General features: G+C 45.2%; 1 protein-coding gene across 4 annotated transcripts in view; it reads right to left on the bottom strand.

The window, feature by feature from the left end:
- Positions 1 to 24,296, bottom strand: part of LOC109990029 (neuronal PAS domain-containing protein 3) — a 236,154-nt gene extending 211,858 nt beyond the window's left edge. For 2 of the 4 annotated variants that reach the window (XM_065947745.1, XM_065947744.1), the window contains exon 1: positions 23,740 to 24,296. In XM_065947745.1, the coding sequence (XP_065803817.1) occupies positions 23,740 to 23,933 (194 nt within the window). In that variant the 5' untranslated portion in view covers positions 23,934 to 24,296. Of the gene's footprint in view, positions 1 to 20,036; positions 21,515 to 23,739 lie in introns of those variants that run through there. The other 2 variants (XM_065947746.1, XM_065947747.1) reach the window with 2 other exon arrangements.
- Positions 24,297 to 26,065: the final 1,769 nt, after the last annotated feature.

Here is a 26,065-nt window from a genome sequence, read left to right as displayed (position 1 = left end):
ACAGCATCCTAGCGGACAGTGTTGCTTCGTCCTCTACTTCCTCGCTGTTCTTTTTACGTCATGTCTTACCTCAGTAGACCCCACCCCCCCCTCCCGCCTGACAGGGATAGTCTCCCGGAAAAGACGGACGGATGAAGCGCTCGTGTTGAAAGAGTGAGAGGAGAGGAGGATGACAGAAAGAAGGACGAGCGAGAGGAAGAGAGTTATTTAAATGTAAATAAACAGGAGTCGTCTTTATCACAGGGAAGTTGGAGGAAGCTCTTATCAGAGGCTGGGGGCCTGTTTTCCTGCCGCCGCCACAGCCGCTCTGACTGCGGGCTATTACACCTTCCAACAGAGGGCACACACACACACACTCTTACATATATAAATATAAAACACACACACACACACACACACACACACACACACACACACACACATGCGCGCACACACACGCACGCACAGGAGTTGAGGTGTACTCGTACACAAAATACACAAGAACACTTGAAGTATACTAAAGGAAAAAAACAGACATGTCAAAGAGCTGAGAGCACAAATACACACATGAAGATATTTAAAAGGACAGACAAATATACACACACACACACAGCCACACACACACAAGTGCACACACACAGCCACACACACACGCGCACACACTTGACCACACACACAAATGAATTCAGACAGACATATGTTCATGGGCGCTCATATAATAGAGGACAAATGCAGTCAAACAAAACAAACACGCTGACAAGAGAGGTGTGTGTGTGTTGGTACCCGTGTGTGCGTCTGTGTGTGTGTGTGTGTGTGTGTGTTGCGTTGCCAGGGGCTACGGCTGCTATCAGAGCTAAGACGATTACCACACGTCATTTGTCATCTGGATGGTGGCAACATATAGCTCTACATTTAATTTACCACGCCACCATCGCTCGCTGGGGGGGCGGACTGTGTGTGCGTGTGTGTGTGTGTTTGTGTGTGTGTGTGTGTGTGTTCCATTGACCCATATATACAAAGCCCTGAAGGAAGGAGAGATAGAGAGAAGAGAAAGAGAAAGGGAGAGAGTAATTGAAAGAGAATGAGAAAAGGGAAATAGGAGTGTGTGTGTGTGTGTGTGTGTGTGTGTGTGTGGAGGAATGAACATTCATCGCCTCAGTACACAAGGTGACAGATGCCAACACACACACACACACACACACACACACACACACACACACACACACACACACACACACACACACACACACACACACACACACACAAAATATTAAAAGAAGAATAAGAAAATTGGAATTTTTCGTGAATTGTGAGCCAGACTTAAGATAACTGACGGTCTGAGATCACCAGCAGTCTCCGAACTACTACCACAGAAATTCACTTTGTAAACCAACTGAATCTGCCTCCATGACGAACCTCACAGAACTTTCTCCTTCCTGAATTTCTCCTCAACACAAAGTGTTTGTTTCAGGAAGTTTCTTTCCTTGTCCGACCTTCAACTTTCCTCCCTTTCAGACGGGACTGAGACCGCCTGCTTCTAGCCGAGGGTTCCTCATTTCTTCACTCTGTTGTTGGCGGCAGCTGTGGCTCAGTCGGTAGAGTCGGTCGTCTCTCAACTGGAAGGTCGAGGGTTCGATCCCCAGCTCCTGAAACCACATGTCCGATGTGTCCTTAGGTAAGAAACTTAACCCCAAGTTGCTCCTGCTGCTTCGTCAGAGGTGTATACATGGATGAGTTAATACTGATGTCTCTTTACTCAGCAGACTCTACCATCAGTGTGTGAATGTGGAGGTGTGACCTGCAGAGTAAAAGCGATTTGAGTAGTCAGAAGACTAGAAAAGAACGATACAAGCTCAAGTCCATTTACCAGAATTATAAACTTGGATATGATACTAGTCAGGGTAAAACTCAAATACCAAATAAAAAAAACAGTGACAGAGCTCAACATGGCCCGAGCACGGTTATCACTTCATCACGTTGTAATATGACACAAGCATCAGTCATGAAGCGTCCTTTAGTCTACAAGACGCGAGGTCGCAGAGTCAACACAAGAGAACATGTCCGCGACTAAACTGACTTTGTAGCTTATTTTGAGTGGTTTCGGTCACAGAAATACCAGCTCTCAGCCTGTCGTTAGGTTGACTGAAAGTTAGGGTGAGGCAGCATTTCCAGCATGGAGACCGCCATCGATGGGACTCCAGCGCCCCCTGCAGGAACAGACGGGTGACGTCACTCGGGCTTCAAAAATTCATATTTCCAGTCTGCAAACGGACTCAGTTATAAGAAGTAAACGTATCTCTAAACACAAAATCAGCAAATATGTAGGATGACAAAACTTTAAATGAACTTCTACTGCGTGCACAAACACACACACACACAAACACACACACACACACACACACACACACACAAACACACACACACACGTTCTGTGAGCCTGCAGTGAGCACTATTGATCAGAGAGTCCCTCAATAAGTTATTAGGAAATTAAAAATTGACAAGAGGAGCTGATCAAATATCTCCCTCTCTCTCTCCCCTCCTGTTTTATATTAATGTTGCTCTTTCCCAGTGTCTCTCTCTCTCTCTCTCTCTCTCAACAGAGTGTGTTCATCATTACAAAGCGAGAGAGAGGGAGAGAGGGAGGAAAAGAAGAGGAGGAGGATTGAGATGATGGAGACTAAATCGAGTGGAGGAGGTCGGCATATCAGACGCAAACTCTGGGGAGGAGAACAGAGAAGAAGCGAGAAGCTGGAGGAGGAGAAAATGATCGTAACCCACCTCCTCCCGCTCCCCTCCCTCTAATGAGCATCGCAACTTTACAAACCCATCGCTGTGTTTCAATTTCAGCCTCTTTAGCTCCGTGGGCTCCCCCTCCTCCTCCTCCTCAGCAGCAGCAGCAGCAGAGCCTTGATATGGTAAACAGGAGGAGGCCCTGCGCTCCTCTTTGCCGCCTCCTTTGAAGACGTGCGAGGAGCAGATTACACAGCAGAGCACAGATCTGCTTCAACCCTCTTACATCTCATTTTATGATTTGATTTTATTTGATAGATTTATGTATTTCTAAAAAAGAGGAGGATTATTCCTGTCGAGGAGAGTAATGCTGGGACGAGGCTGACATGTGGAGGAGGAGGAGGGGGAGGAAGAGGAGGAGGAGGAGGAGGAAGAGGAGAAAGAGGAGGACAAGGAGGAAGAGGAGAAGGAGGAGGAGGAAGAGGAGGAGGAGGAGGAGGAGGATGAAGAGGAGAAAAGAGGAGGAGGAGGAAGAGGAGGAGGAGGAGGGAGGAGGAGGAGTGATTTCAGACTTAGAATTTCAGAAAGAGACGAGCAACAGGAGCGAGAGATTTTAGAAATAAATAAAAAGGTATCTGCATCACTCTTTTGTCTCCAAATGATGGGGTGATGAAAACAAGTATGCTGCAGTGCAAACACACACACACACACACACACAATACACATGCACACACACACACACACACGCACACACAAACATGCACACACATACTGTACACACACTCTCTGTCACTCTCCGCGTCGTGCCAAGAAGCAGATGCTGGGCTCATCTGGTGAGCTGCATGGTAACTGTCCAAATATTGACAAACACACGCGCACACACACACACACACACACACACACACACACACACACACACACACACACACACACACACACACACACACACACACACACACACTCACACAGAGTTAACCCCTCTGTGTTTGAGCTGGCGCTGAATCAGAGTCTCCTCTTGAATATTTGACTGTGATTAGGACGAGTATAAAATGTCTGATAAAAATCAGAGAAAAAACAAATCGATACAGAGCGACGTGTTTGAGGCTGATGACTTTGTTCCTTTAAATGACCTCTGACTCTGATAGGTGCTCTTGTGTTGATGCACTTTTTCCTCATTCTTGAATTTAAAAACAGAAAATTCAAGATGCTCCGTTACTCCATCTTTTACCAACATCTTTCCTAAAACAACGGAGAGATAACAGCTGTTCCCTCATCCACAAACCGGCAACCTCTAAGAGCAGCGTGCAATGTGTGTGTGTGTGTGTGTGTGTGTGTGTGTGTGTGTGTGTGTGTGTCTGTGTGTTTATGATATAGTGCTGCAGGAAGTGGATCAGTCCATCACTGCCTTCACACTCCACAGCTCAGACAGCCTCCGGCCACAGCAACACACGCACGCACGCACGCACGCACGCACGCACGCACGCACGCACGCACGCACACACACAATAGAAAATACACAGACAGCCTCTCATACAGCCTGCTGCAGTAAGGTTTGAGTTGCAGCACTCTGATTGGCCGATTTCTAAGAATTGTCTTACTAAATAAAACAATCTTTACTTCGTCATTTCTGTCCATTAACATGATACGAGCTTATAACAGCTCGCTCTCATTGGCAGCTGCAGGTATTCCGTCAGAGGCTTGGACTCGATAATCGTAGTGGCATGGTCTGATTTGCGACAAGCAGAATAAGACCACGCCCCCCCGAACGTTGAAGGGGCAAATTAGGCCAAAATTTGCATCCTAAGATGACTTAGAAGTTCCTGGATTTCTAGCCTTTTCTCCACTCTCTACATTTTCTTTAAACATCTTTTCTTAATGCAGTCCTGACTCATGTTTAACACTTACATGCAAATAAAGTTGCTTTGCATTTTCGTTTAAAAAACACAGAGACGCACACACTGGAGAAAAAAGAAGGAAACCTTGGAGGAGGAATAAAAGGGAGACTTTTGCAAAAGTAATGAAGGAAGGAAGGAAAGGAAGGAAGGGAGGAGATAAAGGAAGAGTAAAGAAGGAACCAAACCGAGCTGACATGAGAGAGGAGGAAGGTAAAGGTGAACGAGAAATGATTTAAGGGCGAGATATAAAAATAATAAGAAAGAGATAAAGGGAGCGTGCAACAAAAAAGACATTTGGAAAAGCGGGATAGAATGAGAAAAGGAAGGAAAAACAAAGATGAGGACGGAGAGGAAGAGAGAGTGAAAAAGAGAGAGAGGAGGAAGAGGAGGAGGAGATGAAGAAGAAGAGCGGGGTGTATTTAAATGCGAGTCGGTGTTAATGAGTTTGGTCAGAGTGTGGAACAGTCTTTTTAAAGCTGCTATCATTCTCATTAATGTAGTGAATGAGCCGCTGATAGCTGTCATGGACCTCACACTCCAATTAACAACAACATACACACCTATAGGACGCACACACACACACACACACACACACACACACACACACACATACACACACATAGGGGGAGACAGGGAAGGTATGTGTATAAGGATGCAAGTTAGTTTGTGTGTGCAGAAGTTGCAGTTCTTATGGGTGTGTATAAAAGTTCATGTAAATATAAATGTGTGTGTGTGTTTCAGGATGTGTGTGTGTGTGTGTGTGTGTGTGTGTGTGTGTGTGTGTGTGTGTGTGTGTGTGTGTGTGTGTGTGTGGGGGGGGGGGGGTTGAGAAGGAATGAGAAAAATGTGAGTGACTGCACTTTGAATTTCTGAAGGGTTCAGAGAGAGAGAAAAAAAAAACTTTCTGCAATTTACAATTTCAGCATTTTCTGTTTCTAACGAGCGTCCGCTAAGCTGCGAGATAGAAATGCAAATTCACCTCGACGGGGCCGAGGAGCCACGCTGAAAAATTAATGGAATCTCCCTTTAATTTGGCCGAACGCAGGAAACCATACGCTGTCAGTAAACAGAGAGACAGAGTAGGGGGAGGAGGAGGAGGGAGAGGTGAATAAAAGGAGAGACAATGAGGGAGATTTAAAGAAAGAGGAGACGAGGTTTGACAGCTCTGAATGTACAGAACATGTAGGAGCAACCACAGTGCTGCTGACTATTTGATTTATTATTTATTCTAACTTTCCTCCCTTTGTTCTGCTGCCTATAAATGCATGTTGTTGGTCTAAAGCAGACGTTATCGATGCATTACTCATCATCACGTTTAAAGCCGTGTGTCAGGACTTCCAGCCACTTGGGGGCCGATGCTCAGCTCGCCTGCTGCAGCCGAATGAACCTGAAACAAACTGACGATGCAGAAAATAAATGCAATCAACAAGCGATAAGGACGCTGAAATAACTACGTCATGATGCAGATTTGTAACGTGTCTGATTGTATGTTGTGTCAGGTCTGTTTGCAAGTTTACAAGCAAACAACAAACAACTTTTAAAATGCTCGTTTTTTTTTAAATGGAGTTTGGTTCGATCATGTCTGCCTGTCAAAGAGGGGTGAATGCTGAACTAACTCATCCTGATGCATCCTGGTGTTTGAGTCCAAGAATCTGACTTGAGTCGCAAAAGTCCTGATTTTCAGGAAGCACCAAACTGCAGAGCCAAAATGTTCAGCAACTGTTCCTGCAAGGAGGCGTCGCATATTCACACATCTTGGTTTCAAAGATTTTACCGCAAATACAAGTGTGGACTCGACTCACATGAATGTGTTTCTGCCCCGGGGTCTCCTCCCAGTTGGGCCTGCGCAGAAAACCTCCAAAAGGAGGCGTAAGGGAGGCCTCCTAATCAGACGGCGTTCATGTGATTTTGCGTCTTTGCATCGACGCCGTTTGTCACCTCTAGCTTAGCTTAGCGCTCCAACAATTCTTCTGTCTGTCGTTCTCTCTCATCTCTTTATCTGTTCACCGATTCTATGATTGTATTCTCCTGTTTCTCCGATTTCTGGTTCCTCTCCTCATCCCAATGATGAACTGTGTGTGTGTGTGTGTGTGTGTGTGTGTGTGTGTGTGTGTGTGTGTGTGTGTGTGTGTGTGTGTGTGTGTGTGTCCAGGACAATTAAGTATGGCTTCACAGTGATTGATACTAGCTTGGCTTTCAATTTGTTCCACTACAGAGCTCAGAGCGTCGCCTCTCCACCTCCCCCGGCCACACTGACCTCACACACACACACACACACACACACACACACACACACACACACACACACACACACACACACACACACACACACACAAACACACACACGCTCTTTTAATACCATTTTCAAACTGCCACACCGGTGTCTTTACCCCCCTCCCTACATAAAATCAGTCAGACAAAAGAAGTTGTAGAAATGTTTGTAATTTAAGTACTAAAAGGTAAAATGATAAGATGTTGTGTTAAACTCCGGAGCGTCTTTGACTCGCGTAGATAAAAGCTTTCGGTCAGTGATACTGTACACATGTAGAGAGCGGAGGCTCCGAGCCAAAGACAAATTTACATTTCTGTTTCTTTTTTTTTTTTCTCTCACTTGCCGGCATGAAAGGCTGCAGCGCTGCGTTGATCTTAATCTTGCACAGAAAGCAGTTTTTTAAAGAAACAGAAAATGGAAACATCAGCTGTAAATTAGGGAGCTTCTGTTTGAGCTCAAAAACATTTAATATTTTATTCATGAGACGAGGTTCGGATCATCTGACGCTTTCTGCAGAATTTCTGACGAGACGAGGAGCAGAAAGTCTGTGAGGTTTATGCTCCGAACGCATCAGAAATAAAACTAGGTACATGTGTAAACACTGGAACCTGTCCATGCATGTTGTTTATTGGAATGTTTAAAATGTTGATTATTGTTTGTTTTTATTAAGTAGAGCTTTGACAGCAGCTAAATGTCTCTACAGGACAATAAGATATATTGTGTCATACTGCATGTCATGTTTATTGTTTTGTATTGTGTCATTTCAAGTTGTTTCATATCATGTACAGTGATTAACACATTTATTAGACCACCTGTGATGAAAACCAGAAAACACAAATATTTTAGAAATCTTTCAAAAACTAAAAAACTGTTATTGTTATTTATTTGGCGAATAACTAAATAGTCCTTTTCCACACATAATAACCAACAAAGGTTATATCTTGTACGGCCTCCTTTGGCCTTGATAACAGCTCGCGTTCTTACTGGTTTGTTTTTATGAACTTTTCAACAGTCTCGTTTGTTATTGAGTTAGTTTCCAGCTGTTCATACAGACTTGCTTTAGATGACACTTTTGTGAGATCAATCTTTGAATATACTAAATCCTAAATGTGTTAAATAGGATTTCAAATCGGGACTTGGCCTGTCCATCAGGTCCAGTCCTCCAGATTCAAATAGTCTCCGCACAGCTTTGAAGAATGCTCGCTTCCTTTTTATATACAAATTTGAGCCGGCTCACTGAGCTTCTCTGAGAACATTCAACCACTAAAACACATTTTTCTGTCCAGGAAGTAAATCACAATAATTTCACAGCTTAATCAATCTTTACTATTTTTTTTTTGTAAAACTGTAAATTTCAAAATTCATGGATAACAGTAATAATGTTATTATAGCATTACAAATTTCATGTTGTTTAAAGAGCTTCTACATACTGATGTATCAACCATTACAGAAACATAAAAAATTATTTTGGCAATTACGAATGTATTTTGTTGTGTCATGTCGTTTTGTATATTGTTGTGTCATGTCGTTTCATGTCATGTATATTGGTCATGTGGTTTGGTATCGTTTTATATGGCGTCGTGTCGGTCATGCTGTCACAGAGACACAAAAAAGGATTCACGGCGCTGCCTCTGCACACACACACAACAACTCAGTGTGTAGACATGTGTGTCCTACCATAGGCATGTGACTTCCTGTGTCTGTGTGTGCTGCACATAACGACTCAAATCATTTAATGACAAATGCATGAGGTAGGTGTGTGTGTGTGTGTGTGTGTGTGTGTGTGTGTGTGTGTGTGTGTGTGTGTGTGTGTGTGTGTGTGTGTGTGCAGGGAGGGCAGGAGTCAAGTGGGTGAATAAGTACAGACATCAATAACCGAAGGACACATGCATGAAATTACACGCAGCAGATCCATCATGAACAAGCAACAACACTGACGCCATGAAGGTGACAGAAGGAGACACACTGGGGGGTTGCTGGTTCAAATCCTTAACCTGGTACAGCTGAGCCACCAGGAAGTCTGAGAAGACGAGTTTTTAAAAACTAAACCTATAAGTATATGATGTATATATGATGATGGATGAGGAGAACAAAAACACAGAAACTATATGAACTACTTTTTTAAAATCAGCCGGGTAGTGAAGTTCTTAAAGGGCCGGTATGTAAACTAACAACATCTATGACATCATTCATCATTCATCAACCTTTGAACCAAGCTAATCTTCAGTCCGCGTGTGTGTGAGTGTGAGAGTGTGTGTGTGTGAGTGTGAGAGTGTGTGTGAGTGTGAGAGTGTGTGTGTGTGTGTGTGAGTGTGAGTGTGAGAGTGTGTGTGTGTGTGTGTGTGTGTGTGTGTGTGTGTGTGTGTGTGTGTGTGTGTGTGTGTGTGTGTGAGTGTGTGAGTGTGTCTGACAGCTCTTTGAAGAAGCCCTCCTCTCTGATCAGCGTGAGGTCGAGTTTTCTCCCAAATGTCACCGTGTAGCGCTCAGCGGGTCGCCATTCAGACACACTCTCCCTCACTCACTCACACAGGCTGAGATAAAGAAAGAGAGAGAGAGCGAGAGAGAGAGAGAGAGAGAGAGAGGCATTTCACCTCATACTCTGCAGACTCAGTGTATGACACAGGAGAGGATGGAGATGTCAAGGGCGAGAGAAGAGGAGAGATCTTTTCATCTCTGTCTAAAAATCTGTACATCCTAGAGGTTAAATAAGTTTCATGTGTTACAATCACTTTTATATCAGGTCAAAATAAACTGGATAAAAGGCTCAAAAAGGAAACAGGTTTTAAACGACTGATTAAAACATTCTGCTTGTGCTGCAGAGTTTTTGTAGAGGACACATCTGAATGTCTCTATTCTGTGATTTTCCCGTATGCATCACTTATCCCTCTGACTCAGGTGTCCCCCTCCTCCTCCTCCTCCCCCTCTTCCTCCCCCTCCTTCTCGCTCCTCTTTCAGTCCAGCGGAGAATAATCAATAGTCATTTCACCCCGGGGTCTCCTCCTCGCCTACAGGGAGCAGAACAGGTGACCGCACGGGGGGCAAAGAGGAGACGAGAGGAGGTAATGAGAGCATTAGGAGAGGAGATGAGACGGACAGAGAGGACAAGCAGTAGGAGGAAGAGGAGGAAGAGGAGGAGGAGGAAGAGGAGGAGGCAAAGGAAGAGGAAGAGGAGGAGGAGGAGGAGAAAGAGGAGGAGAAAGAGGAAGAGGAGGATGAGGAGGAAGAGAAGAAGGAGAAAGAGGAAGAGGAATTAGGAAGAGGAGGACGATGTCATTCGAAAAAAATTTCTTCGCTCAAAACCCAAAATATGCATAAAATGACGAGCTTGCATGAACACAACATGGTATCAAACACACGGTCCAAAGGAGCTGCAGATCATCATCATGTTCCAACACCTTTTCAACACATTTTCTGAAAAGTGGAGCAGGCAAAAGACGGAGAGGATGGACTTTTCTCATCATTGGGGGGTTTTTAGACAGACTAGAGACACATGTTAGAGTTAAGAGGAATATGGTGGATTTAGTATCATATGTGACCTTTAAGACACAATGATAGGATGCGAGTCATATTCAGAGCATCATTTTGAACAGTGAGATCTGATCCAATAGATGAAAGTCTAAGCAGAGCCTCATTTATGGTCTTAATTCTTCTCAGGCTGTGTAATGTTTTCATCCCAAGAGAAGGATTCAAACTGGATCAGAACCAGGAGTAACATGTCGCCTTTCCAGGGTATAAAATCGCCCCAGCAGAAAACTCATGACGCTCTTCAGACATTTACGAGATGACGGTAAACGGTCCGGATATGTAGCCTGGATAAACGATGACGACTTGATGTCCAGTTAGAGAACGAGATGAACAAACTGTCGGCCATGACACACCGCTCCCAACAACTTCAAACAATTAAACCTGCACTCATCCATCCCCTCCATCATTCCTCCACCTCTCTCCGGACCTTAAGGTCGCTGCAGGAAGAGAGAGAGAGGGGAGAGAGAGAGAGAGAGAGGGTAGGGGGGTCAGGAGGGAGGAGGAAGGGAAAGGTCAGAGGGTGCAGAGAAGAGGATGAGAGCGACCGGGAGTCTGAAGAGGGGATTTGATAAGAGAGCGAGGATAGGAAAGATAGAAAACAATAAAAACAACGGGATAAGGAGAAAGAAAGAAAGATACCAAATCGTAGAAAAGTGGGAGAGAGTGAGGGACAAAGCGAGGATGTGAGTGTGTGTGTGTGTGTGTTTAAGCAATCGAAGGTGTAGTATAATTGAAGTGTGTGTTTTCAAGGACAGGTAGATATTGGTCCGGAGGTGTGAAGCTGCAGAGTCAGCAGGTCTGAGCTGATTGCATCCTCTGTCTACAAGAGGAGAGAGAGAGAGAGAGAGAGAGAGAGAGAGCGAGAGAGAGAGAGAGAGAGAGAGAGAGAGAGAGAGAGAGGAGCAGAGTAGAGACACCGAGAGGTAGAACTGTTTCATGGTCCAAGAATAAAATCTGTAAGATCTGTGTATACGAACACGATTTCTTCATATTTCCACGTCGTCTTTCGTTGACTTAACACCTCGTCTCTATTTTGATAAATGTTTTTTAAATCAGGAGTAGCTGCTGAATCACTCTCCTTAAAGCCACCAGACTGTCTGAAACTCGTAAGGTGGTCCTTTTGGTCAGGCTCAGTACCAGGTCCCAGTTTGATGACCTGTTAGCTAGGATCAGAACCAGGATTGGTCTTGGTCTTGTCTCGGTCTCATCCTGTCTTGGTCTTGGTCTTGGTCTTGGTCTTGTCTCAATCCCCTAATGTCTTGGTCTTGGTCTCGGGTAGGTCTTGGTCTGGGTTAGTCTGGTCTTGACTACAACACTATGTCAGCCTCTCATTTCTTCTCAGGCTAATCAGACATGTGAGTCAGGACTAGAAGGAGCCTGCAGGCCGACAGGAAATGTTAGGAACAAACAAACAAAAAAAGAAAACCACAGCTTTCAGAAATTGCATAAAGGTCTGAACACTGCGTCGTATAAACAGGCAGAACACAACATTTGTTTCTGTTAAATGAAGAAAATGTTCCTAACAACATGTTGCTGCTGCTTTCCAGCCCCGGAAAAATGCTTCAGCCGTGAGCAGCGTCATTTACATTTTCATACATTTCTCCATCTGGGACGAACGCGGCGGCGTGTGTGTCGGAGAGCGTGCAGCAAATTTACACATTGTTATTTGGTAACAGCCAACAAACTGCTGCTGCTGCTGCTGCCGCCGAGCCTCAATTGGTGGCCGGAGACATTTTCTATGCATTTTCCTCCCAAAGACAAATGTAAATTCGGTTTGAGAAGGAAAGCAATTTTCACTCAGACATAAACTACAGCCGACTGTTTTTCCTGCGCTCTGATAACCGTGTTTACATGCATGTCGGGACAAAATCAATCTGGAGAAATCACAGAGGGATGCAGGACCAAAACTCCAGGTTTGAAACTAAACTCAAAGCGTCCCCCTTTTTCCTTTTTTTTTTTTTTCAAACGGGGTGTTTAAACGTCTCGAGCTGTTTCCTAACAACACGTCAGGATCTGGCCGAGCCGCTCCACAGAAACCACCAGACCACCGAGCAGCTGCCAAAACCACAGACCAGGCCCCTCTCTCTCTCTCTCTCTCTCTCTGCCCGTCTCTCGCTCATCAGAACGGGGTAATGGGACATTTTGTTGTGTTATTTTGCCCCTGGGGAGAAAGAGGGGAGAAAGGGGGGAGGGGAGAGAGGGGGGGGGGGGGTGTTTTTGGAGACAAAGCCAACTTTGTGCTTTGTGGTTTTTTCTGTTGTTTCTGAAAGTTAGCCAACACTACCAGCAGCTCAGGCCTCCAAATCTCTCACACTTTTACTCTCTCGCTCTGCGGCTTCTCTCTCTCTCTCTCTCTCTCCTCTTTGTCCGTCCGTCTTTTTCTCATGCTTTATTTTTCTCGTTCATACTTTTAACAGAGATTCTGACATTACACTCAGTTTAGTTCATGCTGAATATGAAAATTCAGAATATCAAATCTATAAAAAAATAGACTTGAAAAAGCTGAATTTAAAACTCCACAGAAGGAAGACAATGTGAGATTTCTACAGTGTGTGCCGATCGAGACATGAGCTAATCAGACCTGTTTGTCTTTTTGAACCAGGCTGTAAACATGTTAATCTCTGCTGTAAAAACAGGCTTTTTAGAATGGGTGTGTATGTGACTTCCTGTGCTTCTGCAGCCAGCCTCTAGTGGACACTCAAGGAACTGCAGGATTTTACACATTTACATCTGCAATGAAAAGAAGTTTGGAGGTCATGTACTCTAACCTCTAGCTTTACAGGAATCACTGAGAAGTTGGCATCCATGTCCAGATGTCATATCATCTATTAGATGACGATCGCTTCCAAGGCTGGAACTGACTTTATATTTTAGTTTTCACAGGAGATAGGGTTCCATGTATTTACTCCTGAACCACATCAACAAAGAGCGCAGAAGAACATGCTGGTGAACAGAAGACAGATCGCACCGGTTGCAGCATACAGAAGTCACCACCACCTCCAACCAACTCACGACTTTTATCTGCTGCATTCCCACATCGGCTCACATCATTGGACAGGACATTTTACTAGAGGTCTGGCAGGAAAACTTCCAGGGAAAGTCAAGGTGAGAATTTAGTCCGTTTTGCATTCACACATGCATGAATGCAAACCTTCTGGATTTATCTGCATGTGTGAAAACACAAAAAAAAAGGCCTTTTGTGTGACAGTGAGGAAGCTGCAGCGACAGGTCAGGCGCTCTCTGCTGAGTCCTGCAGAGCCCCGCCTACATGCAGGTGAGATACTGTGTTTTTAAAGGGAGTCCTGATTAAACTGCTGCTCTGTTTGATGGGAGGAAAGTCTCTCCAAAGCGTCATATTATTGTCCTCCCTTTCTCTGCCTTACCGTTTAAAATGTCGCCTCTCGCTTTCTCACCTTTTGTAACCCCCCCCCCCTCCCTGTTTTTCTCTCCGCCCTCTCTGCTCGATCTCTCTCGTCCGGTCCTCCTCTCTCCATCATCTCTCCATCATCCTCCTCTCCACAGCCGCTGTGGTGTACTGATAGTGGGAGCACTTGTGCAGCCGGCTATGAAGTCTGTCCTCATCCTCCCCCCACCCCAATCCTCTCTCTCTCTCGCTCTCTCTCGCTCTCTCTCCCTCCCTCTACCTGGAAATTAATTTGGTCTCCTCCAGATGCCTATCGCCGCTGAAATGCCCCCAGAAATAGATCCACAAACAGCAGCTCAGCCAAAACGCCATCGCTGCCTGACAGCCTTTAGCAGACACACACACACACACACACACACACACACACACACACACACACACACACACACACACACACACACACACACACACACACACACACACACACACACACACACACACACACACACACACACACACACTGCTGGGGGGAGGGGGAGGGGAGCAGATGGAGAGATGAATGGAGGGAGGGATGGATGGATGGAGGCAGGGTGTAAATGGTGGGAGAATGAAGCGTTTGGGGGGGGAGAAAAGATGGATGGATGGACGGATGAGGAACGAAATTAATAGATGGATTACCTACAAATTTGTACACTTAATTGCCCAAACAAACGTCAGCTCTTAGATTGATTTCATTCCTCGCAGGCAGCTTTTCTTTCTGCTTTCTGTTCGGTTCTTATAACGAGACGAGAAACCTGCTGCAGACTGATAATTCATCGCAATAAAAGATTTAATCACCCTTGTTTTTTTTTTCATCCGTATTTAGAAGTCTGTGGGTGATGGTGCATTCAAGGACAAATATCTGAGAGGTAACAGTTTAAAGAGAAAGGGTTGAAAGACTGCTTTAGTCTGGGACAAAAGCAGGAAGTAGTTTGATGATGTAATAGAAAGTAGTTTGCAGAGTAGTTTGTGCTCCATTATCACTGGAGACTGTCTATGATCAGATTTAACTCGTCATGGTTTGGGCAAAAATTCAATATCAAGTTTGTCGTGCAGGCAGATGTCATGCATGTTTTCCTCCGAGTATAGCGTTAGTTAAATAGTCATTAGTCTGACCTGTGGCTCCTTTCCCGCATGTCGTTCCTGACTCTCTCTCTCCCTGATTTCCGACTCTATCCACTGTCCTCTCTCTTGAATAAAGGCAGAAAAAGACAAAAATAGATCAATCTTTAAAATAGTGAGTGTACCTGCGACCTTGCTCGTCCCACTGGGTGTGTTGCTCGGTCGTACGGCTTAAAAAAATCTAATCTGAATCGGCCTGAAATCTTGTACAGGCAAAAGTCATGAATCTAATGAAACGAGGGAATCAGACAGAGAACTACAATAACAGCAAAATCATGATCAACGCAAACTAACAAACATGAAACTCAGGAAACGACTGGAGAAGAAAAACTCTGCATATCCCTCCATCACAGGGAAGTGCTCCAGACCTGTAGGGGGCGCTCTGTGGAACGGTTTATATTTGAAAAGAGAGAGAGAAAAAAACAAGCTGAGACAGACGGTTTTCTAAACCGCCTACTTCACAAGTAGTCGTCCTGGTTTGTCCAAAAAAAAGCAGTATGGGAAAAAATGTGAAATCTGCAGCTTGACAAAAATACATAAGATGTCGTACTGATTCTGTAAAAATCTACAGTCTGTATCAGACCAGTCTCCCTCTCGTCCTGTTTCCCACAATGCAAAGCGCCAAGTCAGAGATGAAAATGACGGACAGCAGCGTCCAACGTAACAGAGGAAATAATCCCAATCAGACCAAAGCACACAAAGAGACCACCAGTTATCTTTGTTGATTCTCTAAATCATGAAAATCTAAATGAATCACCAGCTTATGTACTGCAGAATAACCACCGACTGGAGGTCAGACTACAGACTACTGTCCAACGCAGTGTGTAGTATCATACTACAGTAGGTCGTAGTGTGCAGTAGGCGTTTTTGAAAACAGCCTCTGAGTTTTTGATTAGGGCCTGAACAGCGGGATTATCCTGGAAGGCCGCCGTTTCAAACAGACACAAGCTGGAAGTTTGATGACAGGACAAGGAAACCCATCATAGTCAGGATCTGAACTGCCTGAAAAATCTGGTGTGATCTCGATCAAGTAGAAAACGGGGATGTTTGATGTCTTAGAAAACACAGAAAGATTTGAAAGACCCGTCTGAGAAGATGAAATCAAACTCTGAAATCCACTGAACTGTTGATTTGTGAAAAAGGGGAATCCATGAGAGGTCTGACAGACACAAATAAGGAATCTCTACGTCTGCTTTCTCCTTCTGGAGTTTAGAGCTTAACGAACTGTTTGGGGAATTTCCAACTAAATCCGTTTCCTCATAAACCCGCCGTGATCCTCGTCTCCCTCAGGAGTCGGTCGGAGAGACAGAAAGTGAATCTCAGTGATATCACAGAGAAATCAGACGGCGGGATCCGAAGAGTTTCCTCCTCAGCAGGTGAGAGGAAGGTGGAGGTGATATCAGATAATAAAGTCTCACAGGCGACAGCATGAGTCCACCTCCTCCGGTCAGGTCGGAGCTTCCTGCCTGGACAAATTAAAGAGGATGAAAACCTCGGGTGAAGCAGGACGGCTGAGTGTGAAGGCTTGGACAGCAGTGAAGTGTAATTTCAGCTCCATACATTCGACCTCTGACCTCGGCCTGCTCTCTGCTCTTTCAGCAGCACACGTATGCAAATCTCCGGCTGTTAATCTGCTGCTGCGCTCTGACCTGGAACCTCCGAGTCCACTCAGAGTCTGCTGTATGATCGGCTCGTCTTTACGTGCTAACAATCAGCTCAACACCGAGAAAAAAAAAAAAAAACAACCTGAAAAGAGTAATAATCTGAGAGACAAACGTGACGGACACAAACGGAAAATCTCCCAAACGTCTGAGCTGCTTTCATGTCAGAGGATCGAGGCAGAGATCAGAGATCAGAGAGAGTGGAAAAGGAGTCAGAGGTCGGATTTGAACCCAGGCCGTTCACCAACCACCAGGATACTGTTGCCCATATCATTGATCTTGATCTCGAGGATCATGTGGATTGTTATTGTTTCGTCCACTTTACACACGCGGGTCAACTGAGCAAAAAAATGCAGAGGTGAAAGGATTTATGGGTAATCAAAACGATAATTATCAGCAATCATTGCGGCAAGTATCTCCAGAATGAATCATCAGATCAAAACATCTCCAACAGCACATAGTGATTCAAACAGCTTCAGTTAAAAACAAAGACTTCTCATTTTCCATCATATTGGACTTCAAGACAAACAAGCTGCCATGTTTCAGACGCTGGAGCCAGAAGAGGTTTCACATGTAGCCTGGAGAAAGAAAACTATCCTAACAGTTGGGTCAGACGATGGAGGTTATTTGGAGAGGCTGATGATATGCACGCCACACGGACAGAGTTGTAATATTTTCAGGAAACAGACATTTAAAATAAGCAGATCTGTGCACGTCCCACGAGGAGTCAAAATGAGACATCATTAATGAAGATGATGGAAATCATTTACTAATTCCTCTCACACAGCCGAGGCTTCACTGCATCACCACAGCAAACGCTCTGCTCCTCTGGGGCAGAGACCTGGGTTTGAAACCTGAGGGTCATCGGTTGAAGTCCCGGTGCGGACAAAGTCTGGAAGTCAAAACAGATCACTTCCTGAGCCCTGACGAGGTGCTCTTATATATTTTGAATTTAAATGTTGTATTTCTTGTTTCTTTTGTATTTTTTCTATTTGAGTTGTATTTCATCTTTTCATATTTCATCTTCTCTCTGGTTCCTGATGTGTCGTCTCTTTTTTCTCTGTGTCGTGATGATGTCGTCTGTGAAGCGCTTTGAATCTCCTCGTTGCTGAAATGTGCTGCAGAAATAATCTTGACTTAAATTTAACTCACAATCAAGAACAAATCTGAGGGTAGTTTTTTTTTTTTTTCAAAGATACATTTCAAAGTAATTTTCTTTTGGTAAAAATAATCACCACAAACTCACAAAGTTTAACAAGATATGGTCTTGAGTGAAAAGGAGGAACCCTTGATATACTCGTCTTATTTTCTTTTAAAAAGTATTTGATGTTGTGTTAACTTATTTGAGATCCTTTGTGTTGCGTTTGTCTCTGATTTATTTTTATGCTCTCACAGCGTCTGTTTTTGTTGTCTTCACTCTGACGTCTCTGTCAGTCATTCTTTTGTCTTATTTTCTGCCCGTTCTAAAAATAAAAAGTGTGAAAATAATTTCATCTTAAACAAACATCGACACTAATCTCTGCAGCTCGTCGTCCTCGTCGTGCAAACTGCAGACTCTCTCTCTGGGTGAAATCATAACTGCAGATGTTTGAACAGTTCAGCATGCAGGGAGCAAAAACAGGAAGAAGAAAGACGTCCAAAATACTCACTTAAAATATTTACAAAGTAAAGCGATAAAAATGCCAAATGTTGTTTTTTTCTGTTTCAAAGGATGAGACAGGATATCAGTGATGTTTGTGTCTAAATCAACAGGTGACCACATCGTCTGCTCCTCCAGGAAAAAGTCCAACTATGAGATCAGAAAAAAAGATTCAAATATAATAAATACTAATTTACCAACTAGTGCAACCTTTAAAAAAAAAAAGAAAAACAGAGAAAGAGAAGCTCGCTCGTCTCTGCAGAGTCAACAGGTGAAGAGAGGAGAGAAGAATCGTCTGATATGAGAGACATGAGGACACTTTTCAAACCACTGGCACAGATACGATACGTTTCACTGTGAACGGAAATGCACGCCGTCTGAATGTGTTTAAAGATGTAAAACCAGACGGTGCAGAAGGACTACAGGGAGCAACAGGAAGCACATGTTTCCTGCAGATGAGCAGGTATTTAACACCTGAAAATACAAAAAAGAAAAGAAAAGAGCGAGGCACATCTCTGTGATTTGACTCGACATGTATGAGCAGCTTTAAGACAACAATCCTCCTCCTGGACGGATCAGAACGTGCAACAAGTAGTGTTCTGCATTTTAAACATGTGAAACACACAGATAGGATCTCGACGAAACAGCTTCACAACAAACAAACAAACAAACAAACAAACAAACAAACACAAACATCTCAGGCCAGATCAGCAAAGAGAGGGAGTCAGCGTTCACACAGCAAAAACTCTAATGATAAAATACAGTTCAGTGACCTCGCAGCAATAACGTCAACATGCAGAATGAGCGGGGGGGGGGGGTCAAAAAGGTCATCCAGGCCTCTCACCCACCCCCACCCAGGTGTGTAAAACAAAATCAAACAGGTGAACCCCCCTCCTGCATCAGAGCGACGCTAAATGTGTGACTCGTCGTTTAAATAAATAAGCAGAGTGTGCCGCTCGTCTTCTCCAGATCAACAGGTGACCTCTCTGTGATATGGTCTCCACTAACCATGCATGATGAGGAGCAGAAGATTTTCAAAATAAAAAGAGTTTAAAATGCTTGTGGCAGCTATAATTCCTCAACAGGTGACAAAGAGAAGGCGTTCCTGTTCTGATAATTGGGCCTGATGTGTGCATGAATCCAGTGGATGATCAGAAACATGTTCCCATGGATTCATTATTCACCTTTAAAATCAGGCAGAGCTGCAGCTTTTAAGGTCACGGCCAGGTCTGCTCTGTGTGACCTGCACAGGGGACTCCATGCAAAACATTTCACTGTAGAGCAGTAGAAGCTCTGCTCATGCCGAAGCACACAGACGTGTGTCAGCGATGCATTCATGTTTTCCTCGACGCTCACACACCTTGCCGGCTCGGAGCGTGCACGTAAAGGTATACACTCACACACATGGCAGCAGGAAGGACGAACACAGTCACAACACCGACCTGTTACCACAAGACTCACAGTATAACACACACACACACACACACACACACACACACACACACATACACACACACACACACACACACACACACACACACACACACACACACACACACACACACACACACACACACACACACACACACACACACACACACACACACTCCTCTGAAGGGTAACAGCGTCCCTCCTCTGACGCCTCCAGAGTCTGAATAAAACGCAAAGCGACACTGAACAGCCGGTATGCCGCCGGGCTGCCGCTCCGCTCAGAGCCGCCTGTGTGCAGCTGTAAACATGTAGAGGAAGAGGAGGAGGAAGAGTGTGTGTGTGTGTGTGTATACTGGAACAAAAATCCAAGCCCCGTTACCGTTCTCTGCGCGTCGGGTCCTGCTGGATGCTCGGCTTGGTGGGCGCCATCTTCCTGCAACAATTCTGTGCTTTCTGACTTTCTGTTCCCTTTTTTCTCTCCTCGCGTTTATCTGGACGCGGAGCCGCGGCGGTGCGCTGCGCCCTGACAGCAATGCGTCATGGTCGGTGTGTTAAGACAAAGCCATGTCCGTGTGTGTGAACGTGTCAGTGTGTGTGTGTATACGTGTGTGTGTGTGTGTGTGTTTAATCGTGCGTGCGTGCTGGGTTTTCCTGTGCGTGCGTCTCTCGTGCTTGTCTCTGTCCGCCGCCGCCGCCGCTCAGCAGCGTGGAAACAACAGGCGGTGGAGGCGAAGGCGAGGACCGGGCTGCAGCAGCTGAGGCATGCCGCTTAGAGTGAGGGGGAACCCGGGGTGGATGCCTCTCAGATGCCGCCGTCTCCTCCTCTGCCTCTCTCCACACACGGCTTGGCACTACACAAGAATTTCCTGCATGCGCTCCAGAGGAAAAAAAAAAACGCCAAACAGGCGCGTCAAATCTTTACATTCTCACGCTGCTGCAGCGCCTATATCCCCGGTAAAATCCCCGCGGCGGAGCGTCGCTGCTCGGTCACAGTCTCTGCGCTTTTACGGAGCATTTTTTCCGCCTCTGGCTGCTGTCAGGAAAAAAAGGGACACCACACATCTCCGGTATTTTCTCCAGCCCCGGCGCAACAACGCCACTCAGATGCAGTTGGAGTCAGTTTGTGTGTATGTGTATGTGTATGTGTGTGTGTGTATGTGTGTGTGTGTGTGTGTGTGTGTTTTTTTTATTTTTTTATTTAATTCCCCCTCTCTCCCTGTATTACAGGTTGCACCGCGGGACTATTATCCAATTTTTAACCATCACACGCTCACAGAAAAATAATAATTATAATACAAAAAAACACCCCGCGTGTACATGGGCTGACGGGTGATTTATTTGGATGGTTGCCCTGTAAATCAGATCCATGCACCTCCACACACACACTCACACACACACACACACCCCTCCTTCTTCCTCCCTTCAGTGTCATAATAAAGACATCACAGCAAATGTCTCACTTCAAATTCCCAAATCAGGAACTTTCTGTGCTGCTGCTTTTCTGTTCCTCCTGTTGAAGTGTTTTTTTTATCTTCAGGAATAAAATATTCTTCAGTTTGTTTTGAGCATCACAAATTCAAATCCACTCCTGTTAAAATCTCAACATTCTGCTGATATTTGTAATTTAAGTCCACTATGTGATATATTCCCCTGCAGACTTTGAAGCTCGCACATCACAGGCGGCTTATTATTCTAAAAACGAACCGCCTTCTTCTTTCTCTCCGTCTTTTTTTTTTTCCCCTCCTCAACATTCATTTAAATTCCTCTTTTTTTATGATGTATAATTCATTGTAACCTAATCGGTGTGCTGTGTGATTAACCCCCGGGCTGCAGCCCTGGAAGCTTGAAAAGCCTCCCTCTCTATACCAATGACCTGTCAAGGTCAAAGGCATGCTGGGTATTCTCCACACAAACACGGGGTTACAGGCACTGCTGTGGCGGAAAATAAAGAGCGGAGAGGGGGGAACCGCGACCATCGTCATGAGCTGAACGCCTGCCGAGCGGCGTGCGTGCGGTTTATTGTTGAGGAAACCGGCAACAGGAGAATCGGCTTCAATTTCTCCACACAAATCTGGAGAGAGATTTCTTTACGTTTCTGCTGAAGCTCTGGTTGCCAGTTCATCAGCTGTGTCTTAAAGATGCTCGATGACACCCCTAAGCAACGACAGGCTCAGACTCGAGGTCATGGCGAGTCAAACGGCCCAAAGGTCACAGGTTTGACCTCAGCAGCAGCCTCACTGCTTCATTTCTCCACCTTTGAGGAATTCTTCTGAATAAAATTAAATCTGTCTGTTTTTGCTCTCTGCCGGTGCAGTAAAGACATATCTGTGTCTCACGTGTGATTGAGTGTTTTTAAGCCTCGTCCAGTATCAGCGAAACAAAGCGCTCTCTCCCACTGGGGTCCGGCGTTTCCCCCCTTCTCTCTCTCTCTTTCTCTCTGTCTCAGCTCTGCTTACTGAGAGCAGCCAAACGGAGGCGACGTGGATAATGGAGCGTAATGTATAAACATATTAGCTCCCAGCTGTTTGTGGGGGGGGGGGGACATCATGTATGGAGAAAGAAGGGCAGCAGGGCGACGGGCGGATGAAGATCAGAGGACGTGGGGAGTTTTTGAAAAATCTGCCTGTTTAGATAAAACCAGCGTGGACGGGCGGACACAAATAACCAAAAAACATTTGGAGGAGAAGTGAGACTTTACAGGAGGCCGTTTGGAGGGCTGAAAACTTTCACCTGAAAGGGTCCTGACAGGAAGAAAAGAGCAGAGAAGGGGTCTCTAATCCTCCTACATATGGACACAAACATATGGCTGTGTATCATATGGATGAAGGGGGGGGGGGGATCTGTGTGTGCCCAGAATCCCTGCTTTAAATAACAATACGTCCCCTCATTCTCCTCGTATTTGTTGCTCTGGAGGGCCGAGACGCTCTCAGTGCACTCAGAGAGAGGCCCTGGCTGTGATTTATGTTCTGTTTGCTCCCCATAGCTTTTAGACTTCACACACACACACACACACACACACGCACACACACACACACACACACACACACACAGCTATACCCTCCATAATACTGAGAGTTTTAGGGGTAATAAGGCAAGAGTGTGTGGGGTGTGTTTCGGCCCCCCCACGGCTCCTGATGATTAGAAAAAACAAACCCTACTGAGCGGCCGGACGGGGATGCAATCATTCAGATCCAGAGTGGAGGAAATAAGGAAATAACGGAGGACGGATGGAGAGAACCGTCACCAGAGAGCGGGCTGGACCGGCTGGAAAAAAAAGCCTCCTCATGTCCATCTTTTTTCTGCAGAAATAACTCTTCTTTTTATTCCATAAATCACCTCCAGTGTTTCCACTCAGTTAGCACAACCCCGTCCCAGTTTTTCCACAGAATTACCTGGACCTCTTATTTCCACTAAATCACTGCAAAACGCTTCCACCCAAATGTTTCTGCTCCGACGCTTCACTCCTGACGGCCGGGCGTAAAACTTTGCTTTCAAATACAGAAAAATAATCCCAGAACAAAACTGTGGATGTTGACTTTAAATCCTCCTGTGAAGAGGCAGGGACTAAAAATTGTATATATTTTTTTTAATGTCAGGTTTACTGGAGAAATTTAAATACACGAGGAGAGGCCACCTTTTTGAGAGTTTATCCCAACACACACCTTTGAACGCTAAACCTTTTTCACACACAATGCAGAGATGTATCTGAGGGATCATTTCTTAAACTTTGATTTTATATACCAACTGACAGCTGGGTGTCATTTCTTGATAGGCTATGTAAAAAAAGAGGAAAATCAAAGTGTCCACTGAGTTAGAGATGCCCAAACATAGAAGAGTGACATACAGAAGAAGAAGTGAGGTCATCCTATCAAAGATTTTCAAAGATTAAGGGTTAAAAATAGAAATATCACAGTTTGATCTGTTGTCGAAATATCACAGGAGAAATTCAATCTCACTTTAAAGCAGCTCAGAAACACTTCAGGAATATCTGGAGTGTTTTTCCTGAGCTCTTCTTCTTCTGCACACTTTCTCATTTTTTAAAACTCTGAACGCCACAGGTCGTTCCTCTGCAGCCCACATACCTCTGCTGGTACGCGCCTAGCCCCTGCACGCTCTGCGGGGTCCCGTTCGTAGCTCCGGGGATCGGCACCCGACCCACCTGGGGTCCGGCCACCATCCCGCCGCCTCCACCGCCTCCTCCTCCGCCTCCAGCTCCGGGTCCTCCGCCCGCCGAGGCAGTCACCTGGACGCTGAAATCCGGGAAGATCCTGATCATGGTGCGGACTTTAACAACCTCCTCCTCCGGTTCTTTTGCGTCTCTCTCCCCGCACAGAGCAGTTACCGATCACCGGGATCAATGCAGGGATCGACTGAGCAGTAAAAAAAAAAAAAAAAAAAGACAACCAAAACCCGTCTTTTTGTTGTTTTGATTCTTCTTCTCTTCTCTAACCTTCGGATAAAACTCTCAAGCAGCTCCGGATCATGGTCCCGGTGAGTCCGGTGCGCAAAACAAACCGTCCCCGTTCAATGGCTCAGTAGATTAACGGGATCAGTGAGGGGATACTGCACGAGCAGAATAGATCAAACACCGTTTCCTTCACTATTTATATTTCTGTTCTTCTTCTCTTTCAGAGATAACCTCCGTGCACCCGCGTGCAGCTCCGGATCATGGTCCCGGTGTCTCCGTTGCGCACGGTCTCCCCTTCTCTTTCCTGCCACTCAACAGTCAGTTGGGTCGATGGATCGGTGGATCAGAGAGGTGCTAATTTCACCGATTAAACACAGACAGATCAGCCGTGTCCGTGGTGCTCTCACTCGGGCACCGCCGCCGGCTCTCCATCCGAGGAACACATCCCGGTCCTCGCGGCTCTCCTCCGCCTGCTGTCCTCCGGTGGGTCGGTGCTGGGTGGGGGGTGTCGGTGAGGGAACAGCTGACCGAAAGGAGAGCGGTCGGTCGTTGGGTAAAACAGTCACTTTTCAGCGAGCGCGCGGCTCTCAGCAGCACGAGCTCGGCAATGACATTGGTGTGATACAGCAGCAGCGCCAAAGTGTGTGTCGGTATGTCGGCGAGCGCCTGCGTGTGTGTGTGTGCGTGTGTGTGTGTGCTGTCCTCTGCGCTCGAGAGGGAGAGAGAGAGAGAGAGAGAGAGAGGGAGGGAGAGAGAGAGATAGAGATTGACTGATAGCGCTGTTTGTTCAGCAGGAGGACATTTCCTCTGACTTTAATGTGCAGAATAACGCAGCAGCTGTAAACTGACTTTTATTTGAATGTTACCTTTGATAATAAAGAGCCTCCTTTTTATGACTAAGGGCACCTTTGTATACATTTGTTAGTCTCTGGGTGGCGTGGAAATGTGCAGCACATCATTAAAGTCTTCAAATGGATTTTTAGAAATTCTGAAGAAAACATCTAAAAACTTTCCAGAGGAGTGCGCGTGACAACATTTTACATCTGAAACCAAAGTCAGCACACTTTCAGAGCCCTGAGATTCTTAGGAACATTTTCAGGAAAGGAAAAGTCTCTGTGAGTAAAAACAAAAAAAACATTCATCTTGATTTAAAAATGTTTTTTTCTGTAATTTATTTCAGCTCTGGTTCAGATATTCTCTTCGTCGTGTCTGGGGAAGATCATGTGTTTCTTGTAATATCTGATCTGAGCTCAGCTGCAGCTCCGCGCTCCTCTCTGCGCTCACTGGAGCTCCATGTGTGATCAGACTCCCCAATAAACTCAGATTCTCTCTCTCTCTCTCTCATGCTGTCTCCTCCCCTTTCTCTCTCTCTCCCTCACCTTAACCCTCTATCTCTCTCTCTCTCACACACACACACACACACACACACAAACTCTCTCTTTGCCCTTTCTCTCCCCCATTCCCTCGCCCTCTCACCTTTAAATCTAACTCATGTCAAACCTACCTTTGTTCACATTTAATTTGTTTCATCTTTATTTTTTGCAGAGCTTAAATAAACTCAAATATTATTTTCAAATTAACCACAGTTTTAAAGACAAAAGAAGTGAAAGAAGTCAAGAGCGCTTACAGCGAGACCCGGTCACCATGAAGACCAGGATATGCCAAAAGGAGACACAGAAAGATTCAAGACCCAGACCATGTGAGTCCAACATGTTGTGTAAAATATGCACAATGAGCTGAAAGTTACATCAAAGCACCAAATGAAAACAAACCAATTCAGTAAAAACGGAAAATCTGGTTTGCCGCGTTCTGGTTGGTGTTGGGCGATATGACCTAAAGGTTCAATGTCAGATTTTTTCTCTCCAAACTGGTTTTCCGATATCAATGTAACTGTAATTTTGTCTTTTGGGGATAAAGTGCGAGCTGTACATTTGTCTTTGTGTGCTCAATGCAGATTCATGGTTCAGCAAAAGTACAGATGAGGCAGAGACACTTAAGAG

Source organism: Labrus bergylta, chromosome 18 (genome assembly GCF_963930695.1).
Source record: "Labrus bergylta chromosome 18, fLabBer1.1, whole genome shotgun sequence".
NCBI classification, from domain to species: domain Eukaryota; kingdom Metazoa; phylum Chordata; class Actinopteri; order Labriformes; family Labridae; genus Labrus; species Labrus bergylta.
This window is presented reverse-complemented; position numbering and strand designations above follow the sequence as displayed.